This window comes from Papaver somniferum, chromosome 11 (assembly GCF_003573695.1).
Source record: "Papaver somniferum cultivar HN1 chromosome 11, ASM357369v1, whole genome shotgun sequence".
Taxonomy (NCBI): Eukaryota; Viridiplantae; Streptophyta; class Magnoliopsida; order Ranunculales; family Papaveraceae; genus Papaver; species Papaver somniferum.
The window spans coordinates 21,980,920-21,999,095 of record NC_039368.1 but is presented as its reverse complement, the minus strand read 5'-3'; the positions used below and the strand labels follow the sequence as shown (position 1 = coordinate 21,999,095).

Here is an 18,176-nt window from a genome sequence, read left to right as displayed (position 1 = left end):
TAACAAATGAGAAGAAAAAATAGATAAATATACTACACTTAACACGTCATCGTATAGTTTCTAAATCGCTGTCTTGGCTCAGTTTTGACTCGAAAACGTCCCGATTCAATGTGCCCAGCCAGTTTCCTAAGTTGACTCCTCCGACTAAAATCTGATAAAACAACAAGGGGGCGAAAGCGAGTTGAATTCTCATTCCCACCAAACATTTTAAAAAAGATTTTCGCCGATTATTTCTTCTTAGGGTTTAGGGGTTTGAGGATATCATTTGATTTCCTGAAGAAAACTACTATGTAATTTAGAAATCTAAACACTAATTATTATTAACTCTTGAGCTGATTGTTCATCAGAGTTGGAAAAGAATGATATCTGTTTCTAAGTGTATTAGGGTTTGTCAATTTTCCAAACCCCCTGGAGGAGGAGGACCAAACATGGGTGTTTATAGAAATGCATCGTATTTGTGCCGTTTCCACAGTCATTTCAGACTTTCTGTTGTTTCTTCTCAGGATAGATGTTTTAGTGGTGGTATTGAAAGATTGAAGATGCAGAAACATCCGTTTACTGGTGAATTCAGGCGCAATCAGATGGATATTGCAAGAAAAAATGGAATGTATAGACATGTCAATGGTTTTCTATCAGATACTCCTTCACCCTTAGGGAGTAGACCTTTCAGAGAATCTGTAAGTAGAGAGAATTACTCAATACTTTTTTTAGTTTTACCTGTTTATGCAAGTTTTGAGTTAATTTGGGTTCTTTTGTGTGTGGTTTACTTGAATTGATGGTTGTTTGTTTGACAGAATTCAATACATAAAGGGTATGCATTGTTCTCATCATCAGCTGGGGATACCTCGAATGGTAAACCAGTTGAAAAGAAAATCGAGACTAAAATTGTGCCGAAGGAGAACGAACAAGCGGCAGATATGCGTATATTAAAAACTCTTGCAAAATATTTATGGTTGAAAGATAATTATGAATTTAAACTGAGGGTGGTATTAGCATTGGGTCTTTTGGTTGGATCAAAGGTAAGTTCAGTTTTATGCATTATTTGCTTGGGATTGTGAAATGCTCTGGAAGTTAGTTGTTCGCTCTTTTCTAATAATATATGGCTAATGTGTTTCAGGTTTTAAACGTTCAAGTGCCTTTCTTATTCAAGTTATCTGTGGATTGGTTATCAAATGCAACGGGGACTGCTGGCTCACTAGCTACCTTTTCAGCTGCAAATTCTACTTACTTGGCACTATTTGTGAGTCCTGTAGCTGTTCTAGTTGGGTACGGAATAGCACGGGCTGGGTCTTCTGCTTGCAATGGTATTGCGCTATGAAGTAATCCTTATTTCCTGTCTATGTATTGTTTTGATAAGTGGGGTTACAGTGTGGAGATCTTCTTTTGTTTCTTACTGTTTAATTCTTCTATTGCTTAGTTTTATCCTTATTTCTTATAGTCACATGTGATTCTCCTGATAGAACTGCGGACTGCTGTATTTTCTAAGGTGGCCTTGAGGACTATCCGCACAGTTTCTAGGAAGGTACACTACAGGCTTATCTTTCTCTATCTCCTTTTGCTTTTGTTGGTATTTGTTTTTATGTTTTGGAATACACTGTTTTAGGATAAATCAATCTTAGTGATGTAAATCTCAGTATTCACGTGGAATGCGTTAATTGTGTTATGTCTTTACCTGTAGTTTTTTTTTTGTTCTGCGGCCTAACACTATCCATGAATAACCTGTATTATCTGTAGTTTTATCAACTATGCAGAGTATATAAGTCAAATTGTTAGTAATCTTTCTGGTATGTACTGAAAGAGGTCTCTAACTTGTGCAGGTGTTTTCACATCTGCATGATCTGGACCTTCGTTATCACCTCAGGTACTACATTTATACCTACAATTATATGGTGTCTCTTTGTGTTTTTTGTAACTACCAAACTAGTGCCGGATAAGAAATTCCTTGAAGCATTTTGATTTTTGTTTGAAGTGTATTGCATAAGAAAGAAAAGTTTTTTGTGTTTCCTGTAATTATTTTTTCTTATTCTGTGTTGAATTTCTTTGAACACGTGTTCATTTTTCGTTTTTTCTTTTCTTTTGCTAATTAAATTAAAATGGTCTAATGAAAGTTCTACGTGTCAACCACATCCTTGTACTCAGTTTTCCTTCGAGAATTTTACATTGTTGCTAGTTCTATTCTTGACTTTTATGGTTTTGTTATCAAACGCTCAGCTATCAGAATTTTGGACTAATATGGTATAATACTACATTATGCTTTGCTGATTCGGTCTGACTCATTTCTAAATAATACATACCAATGAATTGCCTTTCCCCATACACATCCAGTAACTTTATCTCTGTTCATGTTGGTATAATGTGCTTGCCTTGGATGAATTGAAAGGCAATTCCTGACTTGGCTTTTGTATCTTCAGCCGGCAAACTGGTGCCCTGAACCGAATAATTGATCGAGGCAGCCGCGCAATAAATTTCATTCTTTCATCTATGGTATTCAATGTTGTTCCCACCATCTTGGAGGTATTATTCTGCAAGCTTTCCGTTTGTTACTCTTTTTATAGATTTTTGATTTTTCGTATCCTTCCTGGTTTGGGGACTTTTTCCTTCAGGTGTATTTTCGTTAGCAATGTAGTATCTCTTTGTTTTCCCTTTTAAAATAATTATTTTCTTTTACAGATTTCTATGGTTGCAGGCATACTGGCGTACAAATTTGGAGCACCTTTTGCTTGGATTACATCCTTATCAGTTGCTGCGTACATTGCTTTCACGTTGTCTGTGACGCAAGTAAGCTTTTTGGTACATCATTGTACCACCTTTCGTGTTCATTAATGTGGTATTTGTTTTGTTAGTAATACTATACTCTCACGAGTTAATTTCCTATTTTATGTTGCACGAAGTCCTAATTGAATTTTCATTATATTGCCTTCTTTCCAGAAAAAAAGAGAAGTATAGCAACCATTTTCTAAAACTTTCTCTTTGTCTTTCTAGTGGCGAACTAAGTTTAGGCAGGTCATGAATAAGGCTGATAATGATGCAAGTTCCAGAGCTATTGATTCACTTGTTAATTACGAGGTGAGATAACCTTCTTGTTTCATCTGTTGTTTTTCGAGTTTCTTCAAATAAAGATATACAATTTCCACTTGCACCACATACACCTGAATGCTACATAACTTTTCAGACAGTGAAGTATTTTAACAACGAGGAATTCGAAGCTGAAAAGTACGATGAATTCCTTAAGAGTAAGTTGTTTAGATTCTATAGCTTATATGTTACCTTACTTTTAGCTTCAAGTAGTTCATAAGACATTGGTTGGAAAATGTCCAGCATTTCACGATATCTTGTTGTACTACTTTTAGTTATTAGTGTTAGAGACTTGAGGTAATTATTACTATCTAATGCAAAGAATCTAGGTATTGCATATCAGTATTTTCTTTCTACTTTTGTTGGCTGTTTCATGATGGTAGTGCTATTTTTTCAGAATATGAGGATGCTGCTTTAAAAACTAGCAGTAGTCTTGCTTTCTTGAACTTCGGCCAAAATGTGATATTTAGCACGGCTCTTTCAATGGCCATGGTATTGTGTTCTCATGGAATTATGAGAGGGGAGATGACAGTTGGTGATTTGGTTAGTTTTCAGTTATATTTTGTTGATCATTTATTTACATAATTTATCTTTATTCATCTCTTTAATGTGAATGTGACTTTGGATTACCAGGTTATGGTAAATGGGCTTCTTTTCCAGCTATCTCTTCCTCTCAATTTCCTTGGCAGCGTGTATCGTGAGACCAGGCAGAGTCTTGTTGATATGAAGTCCATGTTTCAGTTACTAGAGGTATCTCATGAACTTTTCCACTATAGTTGTTCCTTGTTAAGATTAGATACTCATGTATTATTAACTAAACTAGGCACTAGGCAGTCTATCTTTGTTTTGTGAAAAGTTACCATATCGGAGCATCCTCTATTTTACTTGATTTTGGAGAAACCATAATTTTAGCTTGGGTTTGCAGTAGTGTCTGGTTAAAATAAATGATTTGATTTCAGTCCTGTATATATTTATACTGTCCTTGAAAAATCATTCTGTGCCTGATAAATTATGTACCAGCTGTGCCTTTAGATTGTTTCGAATACTTGTGAAATGATCATAACAGACAATCATTTGTTCTGTATACTGTCAGTTCTTATTTGAATTTAACCAGCGAGACGAAGTAATATAAATATATTATAGATGTTCAAGTTGTAATATCTGTCCTCAGAAACAAGAAATGGCCATATACTAGTTTATCTTAGCACTCCTGATTTTTGTGCTTTACAAGTAAAGAATAATGGAAGTGTACAAGAGTATTGTTTATGCTTTCACCCGTGTCTTTTTCTCGACTACCATTCATGCTCTTGCTTAAAAAGAAAATAACCGTTACATATTTGATGTATTCTGATTTAGTGTTTTAAGGTTGCGGTTACCTTCGTCTCTTGAAGGGTTAATTTGGTTTTGTTTCCATGAGTACAGGAAACGGCAGAAATTGCTGATGCACATGATGCGAAACCTCTAAATTTGAGTGGAGGAAGTATTGAATTTGACAATGTGCACTTTGGGTAACTACTCTGTTTACTTAATATCATGTACATATGTGGGGCTCTCTAGAGTACATACCTTGGCTTCGTTGTGATTTCTGCACTTGGCTTACCTTTTAAATACCATGTACCTTTCCCCTGTTACTTTTCGCAATGCCTTTCGCCCCTCTTCTATGAACTCAAGACCTTTATATAGAAATGTGGTTGTACCAGCTTTGTAATTCACAGTACACTTTGCTCGCAACGAAAATCACTGGTAGATTTATAGGTGCCATTCATCTTCTGTTCTGAATTTGCTTCTGATCTTACATGTGATACTTGTCAACAGAAAAATCCTTTCTGCTAACTGCAAAGATTTTTCAGCAATCTCTTTCAGGCATTTTCTATTATTTTATAGTTTTATTATATTTTAGCAGCTGATGATTGATTTTTCATTCGTTTTTTTGTGATTTAGATACCTGGCAGAACGAAAGATCCTCGATGGGATATCTTTTACTGTGCCTGCTGGAAAAAGTGTTGCAATTGTAGGAACAAGTGGCAGTGGTAAGTCTCTAGAGGCCCTGAAACTTATCAATGTTTAAGTATTTGTTTCGTCAGTGTTATCCATTCTTTTGGGTATCGCGGGTAGCTTTCACTGTAGGAAGTTTTCGTGCTTTAAACCAATTATTCACTATGAAATGTATTTGCAGGTAAGTCGACCATACTTAGACTGCTGTACAGATTTTTTGATCCCGTTAATGGAGCTGTAAGGACCGAACACTTCCTTTTTAACACATTGATACTGGCATCTATCTCCTTGAAAAGTTGCTAAGCCTTTTAATTTTGTCAGATAAGGGTAGATGGCCAGCAGATTAGGGATGTTACTGTTGAGAGTCTACGGAAGTCTATTGGTGTTGTACCACAAGATACTGTAAGTTTGGAAAAGCAATTCATGATTTTCTGTGTTACTGGTTTTAGAACACCCTGTTTTATTTGTCTTTTTTGTTTTTAGTTCTGATCTTATCATGATTGCTATTCAATCGAATGATCAGGTACTTTTCAATGATACGATATTCCACAATATTCGTTATGGACGGTTATCTGCATCGGAGGAAGAGGTCTGTGATGACTTGCTGACAAATTTAGTGCCTTCTTTTTACAGCTGTAGCCACGAATTACTCCTGATATCTTATGAATTTCAGGTCTACGATGCAGCTCGACGTGCAGCAATCCATGATACCATCATGAAATTTCCGGAGCAATACAAAACTATGGTCGGTGAACGTGGACTTAAGGTTAGTGGTTATCGATACAGACAAGTTGGTTGTATCATTTTCTAGAGAAAGAGACCTCTTCTAGATTGCTTTAAATTATTGCTTGGTGGTGAAAATCAATGACGAAAAGGAAGTATCTGAGTGTAGTGTTGATAACAGATAACAAAAGAGATACTAGAAGCAATATTTCCATTTAGAGGGTGTTTAGGTACACTCCCATAGTTGCTTTTTGACTTGTTTAAGTCAAAATGCAAAAGGTTAGTATGGGTACACCCTGTCAGGTTGGGAATCAACTGCTTTCATTCCTCCTGGTCTCTTTCTATGCAATAATGAAACTGAAGCTCACTGCAATTTAAGTATCGCTGGGTACTGGAAACTGGAGAGTAATTGCTCATACAAAACCTGTTAGTTGAGGGAGGCTTAGATCATCGAGCTAAGTTTCAGTTTTCTGCACCTCCAATTTAGGTGACCATTGGAATTGCTCCTTGTGTTTAATATTACTATCCTGCACCAATGTGTGGAGTTTGTCCCGGATCTCTGGTTACCGGCAGATGATTGACTACATACCTTATTACCCTCCCTAATGGATAAGTTCTGAGAACAAATATCCCATTTTTGTGAAACCTAGGGCAATCTCACTTGCAGTCTTCTCTTTTCCTTCTTTATCAAGGAATTTCAACCATGACTATTTCTTAAATTGTTTTCTCACAATTGTTCTGAATTTGTAGGAAAAATGAAGATAAGCATAGTTTCCCTAGTCAAAGGATTGAATTAACTTAATTAAGTATTTTTGTGCAGTTAAGTGGTGGTGAAAAGCAGCGAGTGGCCCTTGCTCGTGCATTCTTGAAAGCACCAGCTATCTTGTAAGTAGTTGCATAACTTGCATTTGTCTCATCAATGAAATGACTATTAAGAGTTGAAACCCCTCAGATGTATGAAGAGAACTGGCAATTTATAGGATATGGAGGAGCCAACCTTGAAACACACTTAGGACTTTGTATTTGCTCCATTTAAGTCTACCTACATCTTAAGACAAATTCATCTATCTCTAGTCCCTATAAATATATGAAGATCTCTTTGCTTCCAAATAATCCATCACGAAAGGGAAAATCTTCTTTACGATACTCAAATAGGGGTATCTGAGATTCTGAATCCAACTGATAACTGTAAGGGTTGGCCCAATAGATGCCAACAAGCTAGATTGGAAAGCCTTTGTGCACACAACTGTATTGTAAGTCAAGAAGCTATTTCACAGAAGATGCCTTTCCTAGATCCTCGAATTATATATTAGGCAAGGTTAAATAGTTTCAGCAATCCGCCGTTTAGTCCATTATTGTCTTCGTGTCTTCAAGACAATTGAAGTCACATGCAGTTAACATGTGACATAATGTCTCCCAGTCAATCCCTGCTGCAGTACTACAGGCACTCTTTTTACTTCTCAATAAGTGCGTAAAAAATGAAATTAAGTTTTTGATGGACTATTCATGTTTTTGTTGCTAGGTTATGTGATGAGGCTACAAGTGCTCTTGATAGTACAACAGAAGCTGAGATTCTAAATGCATTGAAATCCATAGCGCATAATCGTACATCAATCTTCATTGCACATCGGCTTACCACTGCAATGCAGTGCGATGAGGTAAATCGTTTCTTTCGTGTATCTGTCTTTTTCCTATTTTCTTTTGTGCTCCCGTCCTTCCTCTTTTATCTATACGATTTCATGCATTTAATCATTGTGGGTATTTGCAGATTATCGTCTTGGAGAAAGGGAAGGTGGTTGAACAAGGTCACCATGATGCTCTCTTGTTAAGAGCAGGAAGATATTCACAGCTCTGGGGACAACAAAATAACGCTGTTGATGGTAGTGATTCAACCGTTAAACTAGAGGCTTGAGAACGATCTGGTCAAGTTTCCAGATAAGTAATTTTAACCTCGGGAGAAGTGCGAGTGGAGCTCTCACTCACTGAATCTTTACCGTCCTCTCTTGTACCACAGACATAGTGCCTCTCTGTGGTCCATTGCAGTGGAGCTCTCCCTCCCTGAATCTCCTCCACCCTCTTCTTGTAAGACGGAAGAGTAAATAGTCTTTCAGTTGTCCATTTCCAGTGTGTAAAAAAAATGTTCAGTTCTGAGATCTCACAAAAAAGAAAAAATTATTTTTCCAGTTTTATAAAAAAAATAAAAATATGAATTTATATCTTGCTATTTCATAGATATATATATAGATGCTTCAAAAAAAAGTAAAAAAAAATAAAAATTCACAGATATATGAAAACATCCACAAAGCAAACAAGAAAAACCAGATCTGGCTGATATTTGGTTTGCACTTCGCGACTGTTCCTGTTACTTTCAAGTTGGGAAGGTATTTTTTGCTTCAAAATTTAGAGGTGCCAAAACTATTAGACACAGATTTAAAGAGTGCATGTCCAGCTGCCCTAGCACTATGCTGTCTAGGTGAGAAACTGTTAGTTACTCGCCAAAAACTACGTGTTACTGGCAGTACCTCTTAATTTTGTGTGGACTAGGAAGCAAAGGATCCCTGAAAATTCACTCAAGTGCAACTCTGAATATATGGATAATAACGGCACCAAGATATCTGATTTTTGTTTTTCTTGTTAGGGTACTTTGAATTTCGATACAATCCAACGAAAAAAAACGTTTAAATTACGGAATTACTGACATCATTTCCCAAAAATAGTCAGGGCGGTAGTCAGGCCCATTTAAGGACTTAAAAAGGCGCCGAAATAGCTTTTTGTATTTTTCTCAGAAAATAACACACCAAAGAGTTGTAGTTATCACGTAAGTTTCTTTAGTCAGATAACATTTCGTTCAAAGTTATGTACTTTGCAGAGTCTCTCTACAATCTATAAATAGTGCAGTTGAGAATCTTTGGAAAAATTAGGGTTTAGGGTTTTTCAATCCTAAACACTCAGGAGCTCTCTTCCAATGTCCAAATCCAATGTTGTAATTTCTTAGTTTCTTTCTGTAATCTTCTTTCATTCTTTCTGTATTTCGGTGTTATTTTATTTTTTATAATAAGTTCAATTTCTAGTATTACTGTAGTTCAATTTCTCAATGTAAGCTAGCTTTGTTTAAGTAATAGCATTTGAATGAATATTGATTTTATAAGTGTTCCATTGATTTTTTCTTTTAATGAAGCATAATCTTCTTTTTTTTTTCGTTATAATGTGGTTACAAATCTTATTCTTGATGTTACCAATAATTTGTTGTATGGGTATGTTTTAGGCAGAAATTAGTTCTCTCAATGAAGTTAAGAATTCGATGCAGTATTATTAGAGAGCATTGGGTTCAGGCCTGGAGTAAAGGTTTGTAAGTTCTGATCTTGCTGTGAATTTCAAGTTCCTTGGTTGAAAGATCGGGTATTTTTCAATGATACAATCCACAATATTCGTTATGGACGGCTATCTGCATCGGAGCAAGAGGTCTGTGATGATTTACTGGCAAATTTTATTGTCTTCTTTTCACAGCTGTAGCCTCGAATTGCTCTTAATTTCTTTTGAATTTCAATGATGCAGCTATCCATGGTACTATTATGAATTCCGGAGCAATATAAATCTATGGCCTGTGAACCTGGACTTAAGGTTAGTGTCTTATTGTCATGCAAACAACTTGGTTGTTCCCATCCATTTTTCCAAAGAACAAGACCTCTGCTAGCTTGCTTTAAAGTATTGCAAGGTAGTGAAAACCAATGACGGAAAGGAAGTATTAGAGCGTAGTAATGATAACAGATAAAACCAAAGATATACTAAAAGCAATGTTTCAACATAGAGAGGGTGTTTGGGCACACCTCCAGTAGTTGCTTTTCTTTTGAACTTGCTTAAGCCAAAATGAACCGAAGCTCACTGTTATCTGAGCATCACTAGGTAGGGGAGAGTAATTGCTCATACAAATTCTTTAGTTGAGGGAGGTTTAGTTTAGATCATCAAGCTGAGTTTCACTTTTCTGCAGCACCAATTTAGGTGGCCATTTCTCCTTGTGTTTAATATTCGTATCCTATACTTCAATGTGTGTGGTTATCCTGGACCTCTGGTTTTCTGCAGATGATAACTACCTCCCTTATCACTCTCCCTGATGGATAAGTTCTGTGAACAAATATCCAATTTTAATGAAACCCAGAACAATTTCATTTGCAGTCTCCTCTTCCTTTATCAAGGAATTTCAACCATGACTATTTCTTAGATTGTTTCCTCACAATTGTTCTAAATGTGTTAATCAAGAAATAGATGTTTTAGCATATGAAGATAAGCGTAGTTCCCGTAGTCAAAGACCCAAAGAACTGAATCAACTTAATAAAGTCAATTTATTTTTGTGCAGTTAAGCGGTGCCGAAAAGCAGTGGGTGGCCCTTGCTCGTGCATTTAGAAAGTACCAGCTATCTTGTAAGTAGTTGCATAACTTGCCTTCGTCTCATTAATGAAATAACTATATTAAGACTTGACACCCCTCAAATGAATGTGGTGAACTGAAGATATACATGATATCGAGGAGCCAACATCTAAATACAGTGTTTGCTGCATTTAAGCCTGCCTTCTTCTTCGACAAATTCAGATGTCTCTGGTCCTTATAAATATATGATGATCTCATTGCTTCCAAATAATCCAACACAAAAGGGATAATCTTCCTGGCAATACTCAAAGAAGGGCGTCTGAGATTCATAGTCCAGCTGATAACGGTAAGGGTTGGCCCAATCGATACCACAGAGTTGCTGTATTGTAAGTCAACAAGCTACTTCACATAAAATGCCTTTACTGGATCTGCAAAATTATAATTAGGCTAAGGCGAATAGTTTCAGCATTCTGCATTTTGGTTCACTAGTATCTTCATGTCTGCAAGACGGGAGTGATTGAACTCACATGCAGTTAAGATGTGACATAATATCCCCCGTTGTTCCCTGCTGCAGTACTACCGGCACTCTTTTCTCTTATCTCTAAGTGCATACAAGATAAAATTAAGTTTTTGATGGATTATTCATGTTTATGTTGCTAGGTTATGTGATGAGGCTACAGCCTATAAGTGCTCTTTATAATCAACAGAAGCTGAGATACATCGACTTACCACTGCAGTGCAGTGCTATGAGGTAAATGTTTCTTTCCACTGGTCGCTAGTATCTTTGTTTTTGTTTTTTTCCTAGCTTCTGTATTCTCACCCTTCCTATATTTACCTGTATAATTTCATGCGTATAATCATAGTGGATGTTGCAGATTATTGTTTTGGAGAATGGAACGGTGATTGAACAAGGTCACTATGATGCTCTGTTGTTAAGAGCATGAAGATACACACAGCTATGGGGACAACAAAATAACACTATTGATGGAAGAGATTCAACCGTTAAACTAGAGGCTTGAGAATGATCTGTTCACTTTTTCCAGTATGTAAATGTAGCTTCGGTAGAAGTGGGAATGGAGCTACTCGTTGAATCTCATCCGGCCTCTCTACACTTGTATCAGAGATAGAAGAGTAAATAGTGCCTCTCTGTGGTTCATAGGAATTGAGCACTCCCTGGCTGAGTCTTTTTGTCCTCCTGCTGTATCAGAGATACAAAAATGGAATAGTGCGTCTCTATGTCGTCTCCTGTCCTTGTTTCGGTGGTGTTTTTCTGTATGTAGAGATTTGTTGTTTTATTTTTCCAGTTCAAAATATGAAAAATAGTGTACGACTCATTTGTCAAACAAAGCATATATCTTGCCATATGTTATTTGGTTCCTGTTAGCTTTGTTTGGCAAAAGTTAAAGAAGCTAAGCTGGGACGGTATATTTTGCATAACACAAGACAAGACTGAACTAAATTAACTGGAAATACATCTCCCTGGAGTTCCAGTTACATAACTCGTGCCTTTACTAGGCTGAAGAAAACAAATTTCAGGTCATCATCACTACATAAATTGATGTGATTACTTGCCTGAAGAAAACAACATATATTATATATACCCACTAATATACAGACAAAAGACGAAACAGAAATCTAATTCTCAAATGCAAGACTATAGCACGCAAAGCAGGAGAAACTTTAGAATCTGCCGTTCCATACTCAACCGAAAACCCGTGTTACTAGCAGTACCTCATAATTAAAAAAGAGACCACCATCTTTTATTACCGTTATTACTCCTCTGGCTAGGTCTGGATGATGTGTTTCCCGTCGATGACGAAGATAAAACACCTTGTTGCTCATGCTGTTGATAAGAGCTGCAATGGCCTGCCCTTGGCGACCCTCCTCGACCCTCCCCAGTAGGGCTCCTGAAACACATAACAAGAACAATTCCTACGAGGCTGACAATAGGAGCAGCAGCAAGAAAAAACCATCTTCCTCGGTTGCTCCTTGCGCTACCTGAATCATCTCTGGCACAATCAACATTTACCAAATGTACCTCTTCTGTTCTTCCATTATTTGTTAATTCATTAACTTCTTCTTCCCTGTTATCATTATCAGATATATCAGAGGAACTACCTACACTAGATTCTTCATCCTGCTGAATCTCGTGAGCTTGAACCCTGGTCCCAATACTCCGTTTCCCCTCTTCGTATTCCTTGTCATCAGTAGGAAGCTCATAGCGACAAAGAGGACATGAGTTCCGGGAATTTAACCATGGCAAAATACAGGAGGGGTGGTAGAGATGCAAGCAAGGAAGCTGATTTGCTGTACTACCAATGGGTAGAGGATCTTTGCAAACGGCACACACCAATCCATCGTGCTCCTCATGCTCCTCACTGATAACTACACATGGCAGGTTATCCACAAAAGATTGAGCTGCTGGCGGGGCCCCTCTTCTGTTATTATCAGTCCCTGCAAGTTGCGCAAGCAGTTGCTCAAAGCCTCTCGCATCAAGATAGTCACCTGTGTTTCCAACGTAAGGAGATGTTTCTGAGGACTCCAAGTTAGCAAAAATGTTAGAAACACGAGCAGTCCTGCTTTCTTGAACTCTCCAACGAATAGTACCACCCCTACTTTCAGGAGATTGCAACCCTCTCAACCACTCATGAGGATCATCACCATTTACTCCAGGATTCCTAGAAAAGGCACCTCGGATCCAACCCTCTACTTCTGCAGCTTCAACTGTGTGTTCCTCGATATGAGTTTCCTCCCATTCTCCATCTTCGTCTTGGTCGTTTGAGTTCCATTGGCTACGACCTGCATGCATTGGGTCGATGTCGGTATCACTGTCAAAATCACTTTCACCATCAGCCTGGATGAATATATCTCTGTCCATGAAATTATTACGACCATCAACAGAAACATCTGAATCCCCACCATACGCACTAAAGGAAATAACATCACTCTCTGCACGGAAAGCTCCATATCCACCAAAACTCACATTAGATTCACTCTCCCCAAAAACAGAATCCAAGTTATCAAAACCCTCACTTTCGTTATCAGATAACGATCTCCACCATCTTCTAGAGCGGTTAGGAGTGGTGCGTGAGCTTGTACGCTGCAGCACCCTTGCAGCAGTATCTCCATCAACTACTTGTGTCTCATGCTCAGTGCTAGACACAGGAATACTATTTTGATTTTGTCTCACTAAATTTATCAGATTTGAGAACTGCTGAGAGAAAAGATCCTCGACTGAGTCAGAACTCCTACTCCTGCCTCTTCGTCCTCTAAATGGCCTTCTCCGACGAGAATCTCTTATGGTTGTCTCGAGATCTTCGAGAAACATAACTTTACATTCTCCACATATGTTAATGGTTTCAAGACTATTTCCATCATTATCTGGTGCAAAGACTCTTTGACATAGGGCACAATGTGCCTCTGGTTGGTCAACATTATGACCTACTGCACCATTGCTCTGTTCGAGTTCAACAGAAGGAGAAGAATCATGAGAAGAACTGGGTGATTCTTCGTCCATCGCAATCTGGTAGGAAGAAAGGAAACAAAATAAGAGCATAAGTGAAACTCAAACGAGCACAAATTTTATCAACAAAAAAAACAAAAAACCATATATCATATTCATACTTAATATCTTATAAATCTAAGAATAAAAAAAAAAATTATCTGGATACTGAAATTGGATAACGGAAACTAGTCAGCCACTTATAGAATGAATATGTTGAATATTAGGAGAAAGATACAAAAGGACATCGGTAAACCAATATCCAGTGTTTACAACAAAATGGCGAAGAAAGAAGTTGAAGCTTTTGTAGACTAAATGCAAAGCAGTTCTACACTTAGCTTAAAACATCTACCATTTCTATGTAATAAAAATTCAAATTTCGTAAAAAAGGCTACAAACACTTCTTTGTTCCTAAATGTCACTGAGATACACCATAAAGGACCATAACTTCTCAATCACTCAATTACAGAAAAACAAAGAACAACACCAATGGACAACCCTGGAAACATGGATTCACACACACTATTCCTTCTGGTAAAAGGAAAGCCTTTACATCTAGTAGGGTATCACTGAAGCATAAAAAATTGTTTCAGCAAATACCCAAAATATCAGTATCTATAAACACTAAGCAAATAAAACCCTAACCAGATAAAAAATCAAAAATAACAAATTACATATCAAATAATAATTTTTGGAACATTACCAGAAGAAGGAACAATTACAACGTCCAAACGCACTGATCCAGTAACTTCAATTGTATCACAAGAGTGTAAATTCAGCGCACCAAATTGCGAATACGAATCAATGGTGTAGACAATTTATGAGAATCCCCGATCTATACACACATCAATATAATGGTTTATTTTTTCGCTAATTATTGGAAAATAAGAAAAATGCAATTACAAGAGCATATAAAGATTTGCAGAAAACAAAATTTAGGGTTTCAAAAGTAAGAAATTATTGAATGAAGTAATGAGTGCAAGTTAGGGAGTTTTTGGGGATTTGAAGATTTTGAGAAGCAACTAGGAGGATTCATCAATTGAAAACACTAAATTGTACGTGGATTTGGAGAGAATCATATAGGTGGTCGTCTTTTTTTTCCCCCGCACTTTTACCGAAAGATATTTTCTTTTTCTTTTTTTTTTCTTTGAAAGTTTTAGAGAGATAGAAGGAGAGCGTATCTTACGCAGGTGCGTAAGATAGAGAGAGAGCGTATCCTGAGAAGTTCACTCATCACTTAAGTTGTCATTTTTCTTCATGTTTTTTTCTCCAGAGAGCAGGGACAGCGCACTCTCTTATCTGTTTGATTCCATCCTAATCGATCACTTGATTCACTTCTTCTTCACCATCTAGTCAGGTAATTCTTCTTCTCCTTCTTGTTCGATTTAGGGTTTGATTGTAGATTGATTTAGGATTTTCATGGTTAGGGTTTTAATAATTTTAACAAGAAGTTAAGATTATCTAATGGGTTCTATACTTAGATTGATTGTAGATTAATTTAGGGTTTTCATTGATTTCTTTGATTTATGTGTTTACTTCAAAATGGCTTTTGGTTTTTGATAAATTTTGATGTTTTGATAATCTTAGTTTCGTGTATGTTTGACAGCAATATCTTCATAGAAATCAACCACTGGGTGGGTTTTGGAAGCAGAAACTCATTCTGGTCTTCTAACTAGTACTCAATAAAGGTATACCTTATGTTGTGAAATCGGTTTCTTATTATTTTAGAATCTTATTTATGGCTTAATCGGTTTCTTACTATTTTAGATTTGTTAATTCAATTACTGACTTAGTGTATGTTCTTACCAATGTTTGTTAGATGACCACATCAAATTCAACTCCAACTACAAATGCAACTCCAACTACAAGTACAACTCAACAAACAGAAGTTGGATCATCCTTTCAAGCTACATCTCACACAAATGAATCTGAAACTGCAACTCCAACAAGTACAGCTGAAGCAGTTGAAGTTGGTGATAGCAAAAAGAAGCACGACAAAGTGAGATCAACTGTTTGGTTGGAAATGACTAGGATAAATGATGATCTTGCTGAATGTCCTCATTGCCACAAGACATATGCTACTCACAATGACAATAATGGCACTTCTGGATTACGAAAGCATTTGAATAGATGTCTGATAAATCCTAACATGAATAAAGAAAAGGGACAACCATCTCTGTAGATGCCACCCCTAAAACCATGTCAGGATGGTAACCTTATTTCTCATACTTACAGTTATGAAAGGTTAAGAAGGCGTCTTGTTGAGTAGATAATTACGGATGAAATACCTTTTAGAAAAGTAGAAGGGTCAGGCTTTGTGGCAATGATGCAAGAGGCACAACCTAGGTTCAAGGTTCCAGGACATATGACAATTTATAGGGATATGTTAAAGATGTATGTAGAAGAGAAGAATAACCTAAAAACTTACTTCTTGACATCTAAGCAGAGGATATCTTTGACAACTGACACATGGGCATCACCAAATAATTTTAATTATATTTGTGTAACTGTTGTAATATTTCGATTGCGGTAAATAAGAGTTCGTTACTCGGACTTGAAAAGATTTTTAAAACAAATAAAATATACACAATTTGTCACACGATCAAGAGATACTAGGACTCAGGATTCCACCAATTCTCATACTCATGCGAATCAACTATTAATTGTAGACAATTATAGCTTATAATGATAACAAATATCGACTCTTTTCTTTGCCAAAAATAGATTTTGTAAAGTATTAGATGTAAATCATAAGCATGATGCATCAAGAGTTCCTGGACTAAGCATACATCATCAGATAAAATCACAAATAATCAAGAAAAATCATAAAACAACTCATAATAGTGCAAATAGTCATAAAAGAATTAAATAGAATTACTCATGCATAAAGAATGGTTTCATCCATCATCCCAGTAATGGGGTTTAGCTACTCATAATAATCATGTTCTAAAAATAAATATTTGATGCTCAAAATATGATTAAAAGAGTGAAAAATATAATACAGTGAAACTACGACCCTCTTTAAGCGTCCAGAAAAAAACGATAAAACACCACTGCTGTAAATAACGATACCTCACTGCTGCTGTTGACGCTGTTGTTTTAAGACCCACAGAAGCAAGTCGTTGTCACTGTTGATAAACGACTGTCTTTTGAAGTCTGTTCTTCGTGTTCTTCGTGCTCTTTAATGGCAGCAGCAGCAGCAGCAGAACTCCTCCTTCCTGCAGCTCCCGTTCTTCGCTCCTCTAGCCTCTCTCTGGTCTCTGCTCGACCCCAAACCTCTTGATAAACTTTTCTCTCACTTCCCACCAGCCTTTATATACACAACATGGTCCAAATAACTCGATTAAATCTGAGTTTATCTCCCTTTTTCTTTTCCCTCAAGTCTCGGTCTTCTCTTCAACTACAGGTCACGAATATCTGCTATTTTTCCTCTGCCTTACGCGCTGAGTTACTCTTAACTTTCCATATTGATGTGTACGAATATTAGGAGAATATTGACTGCACTTTCACACGTAACTTCCTTGATTATTTTCTCCAGAAAAGCCGATAATAACTCAACGTCCTGTTTACTTCCAAACTCGGCTCCTAGCCAAATTTGATACCATCCAGCAACCTCATCAGGCCTGTTTAGTTAATTATAGCCCATTCGTAACAAATCCAGCAATTGAATATACTTCTAATTCGTCCATAAAATCGAACCCTAATATCAGTTCCGCTGCAAAGTCCTTTCCCGCCAAAATCTTGAGTTTGAAATGTGAAGAAGAGATGCCCCTTATCCATCTCCGGTGTCCCTTTAGCAGCTGCCTGGAAATGGGTCACCCCTTAGTAATTAGGTTACCCCTTATCCAAAATCGAGGTTCGTACAGTGAGTTTTCTGGGACATTTTCCGCACTTTTTTGGGGTTCCTCCGGGGTATTTCTGAGGTGCTTCCGGTACTCTATCAACGGAGGTCCAAACGCCGCATTTTCAGCCAATTTCACCGCAAAACCTTATTCTTCTAAAAACACCTACAAATAAATAAAATAACCAAATAAGTATAGAATCGAGCACTAACACTATATACAATTTAGATATAATAGACACATAAATGCGTCTATCAGTAACCGCTCACTACATTGATCAGAACCGGAAACTGCAGAAGAGAATACTCATGTTTTGTCAAGTTGAAGGCCACACAGGTAATGCAATCAGTGAGAAGCTGGTGGATTGTTTGAAGGATTGGGGTCTAAAAGATATATTTGGTGTCACTCTAGACAATGTCAGCGCCAACACAGTAGCTATGGATCATCTGCAGAAAGTTGTTACTAGCTGGATAGGATCACCAATTAGAGCTAAATATTTACATGTAAGATTCTCATTTCACATCATTCTGGTCTCTTCTATTAACTTTAACTAGTATTATTCATACATGTTCATTAATAATCATAAATTCATAATGTAAGACTTGACTGGACATTGAGTGAGTTGAGTTAGAACTTTGAAGCACACTCTGAATTAATGTACGTGTTACAGCATT

At 36.9% G+C, this 18,176-nt stretch overlaps 2 protein-coding genes and 1 long non-coding RNA gene across 4 annotated transcripts; 2 read left to right on the top strand and 1 right to left on the bottom strand.

Annotated features, from left to right (window-relative positions):
• Positions 1-181: 181 nt before the first annotated feature.
• Positions 182-8,022, top strand: LOC113322597 (ABC transporter B family member 25, mitochondrial-like). The gene is made up of 20 exons (XM_026570724.1): positions 182-677; positions 795-1,019; positions 1,118-1,304; positions 1,461-1,522; positions 1,818-1,861; positions 2,412-2,514; positions 2,671-2,778; positions 2,983-3,066; positions 3,173-3,233; positions 3,473-3,618; positions 3,709-3,825; positions 4,498-4,583; positions 5,017-5,105; positions 5,252-5,307; positions 5,392-5,472; positions 5,594-5,659; positions 5,744-5,836; positions 6,614-6,678; positions 7,316-7,451; positions 7,562-8,022. The coding sequence occupies exons 1-20, from the start codon at positions 360-362 to the stop codon at positions 7,703-7,705; spliced, it is 2,271 nt and encodes a 756-aa protein (XP_026426509.1). The 5' UTR covers positions 182-359; the 3' UTR covers positions 7,706-8,022.
• A 603-nt stretch (positions 8,023-8,625) lies between these two features.
• On the top strand, positions 8,626-11,889 carry LOC113321814. 2 transcript variants are annotated; one of them, XR_003346882.1, is made up of 7 exons: positions 8,626-8,773; positions 9,059-9,255; positions 9,349-9,414; positions 10,148-10,211; positions 10,301-10,504; positions 10,819-10,909; positions 11,034-11,889. It is a non-coding gene; the product is annotated as an uncharacterized LOC113321814 (long non-coding RNA). The 2 variants fall into 2 exon arrangements; XR_003346881.1 differs by having other exon boundaries at positions 8,626-9,255.
• LOC113321813 lies at positions 11,586-15,324 on the bottom strand. Its single transcript, XM_026569736.1, has 2 exons — positions 14,364-15,324; positions 11,586-13,681 (listed from the first exon to the last, which is right to left on the bottom strand). Exon 2 carries the CDS (start codon positions 13,673-13,675, stop codon positions 11,897-11,899), a length of 1,779 nt encoding a protein of 592 aa, XP_026425521.1. The 5' UTR covers positions 13,676-13,681; positions 14,364-15,324; the 3' UTR covers positions 11,586-11,896.
• Positions 15,325-18,176: the final 2,852 nt, after the last annotated feature.

What these genes read in the sequence shown, in the direction of transcription:
- LOC113322597 (XM_026570724.1), top strand. Translation starts at nt 360, where the DNA reads ATGATATCTGTTTCTAAGTGTATTAGGGTTTGTCAATTTTCCAAACCC. An exon ending in GTGTTGTACCACAAGATACT is followed by an intron (nt 5,473 to 5,593) that starts GTAAGTTTGGAA and finishes TCGAATGATCAG; the next exon opens with GTACTTTTCAATGATACGAT. An exon ending in TTGAAAGCACCAGCTATCTT is followed by an intron (nt 6,679 to 7,315) that starts GTAAGTAGTTGC and finishes TTTTGTTGCTAG; the next exon opens with GTTATGTGATGAGGCTACAA.
- LOC113321813 (XM_026569736.1), bottom strand. Translation starts at nt 13,675, where the DNA reads ATGGACGAAGAATCACCCAGTTCTTCTCATGATTCTTCTCCTTCTGTT.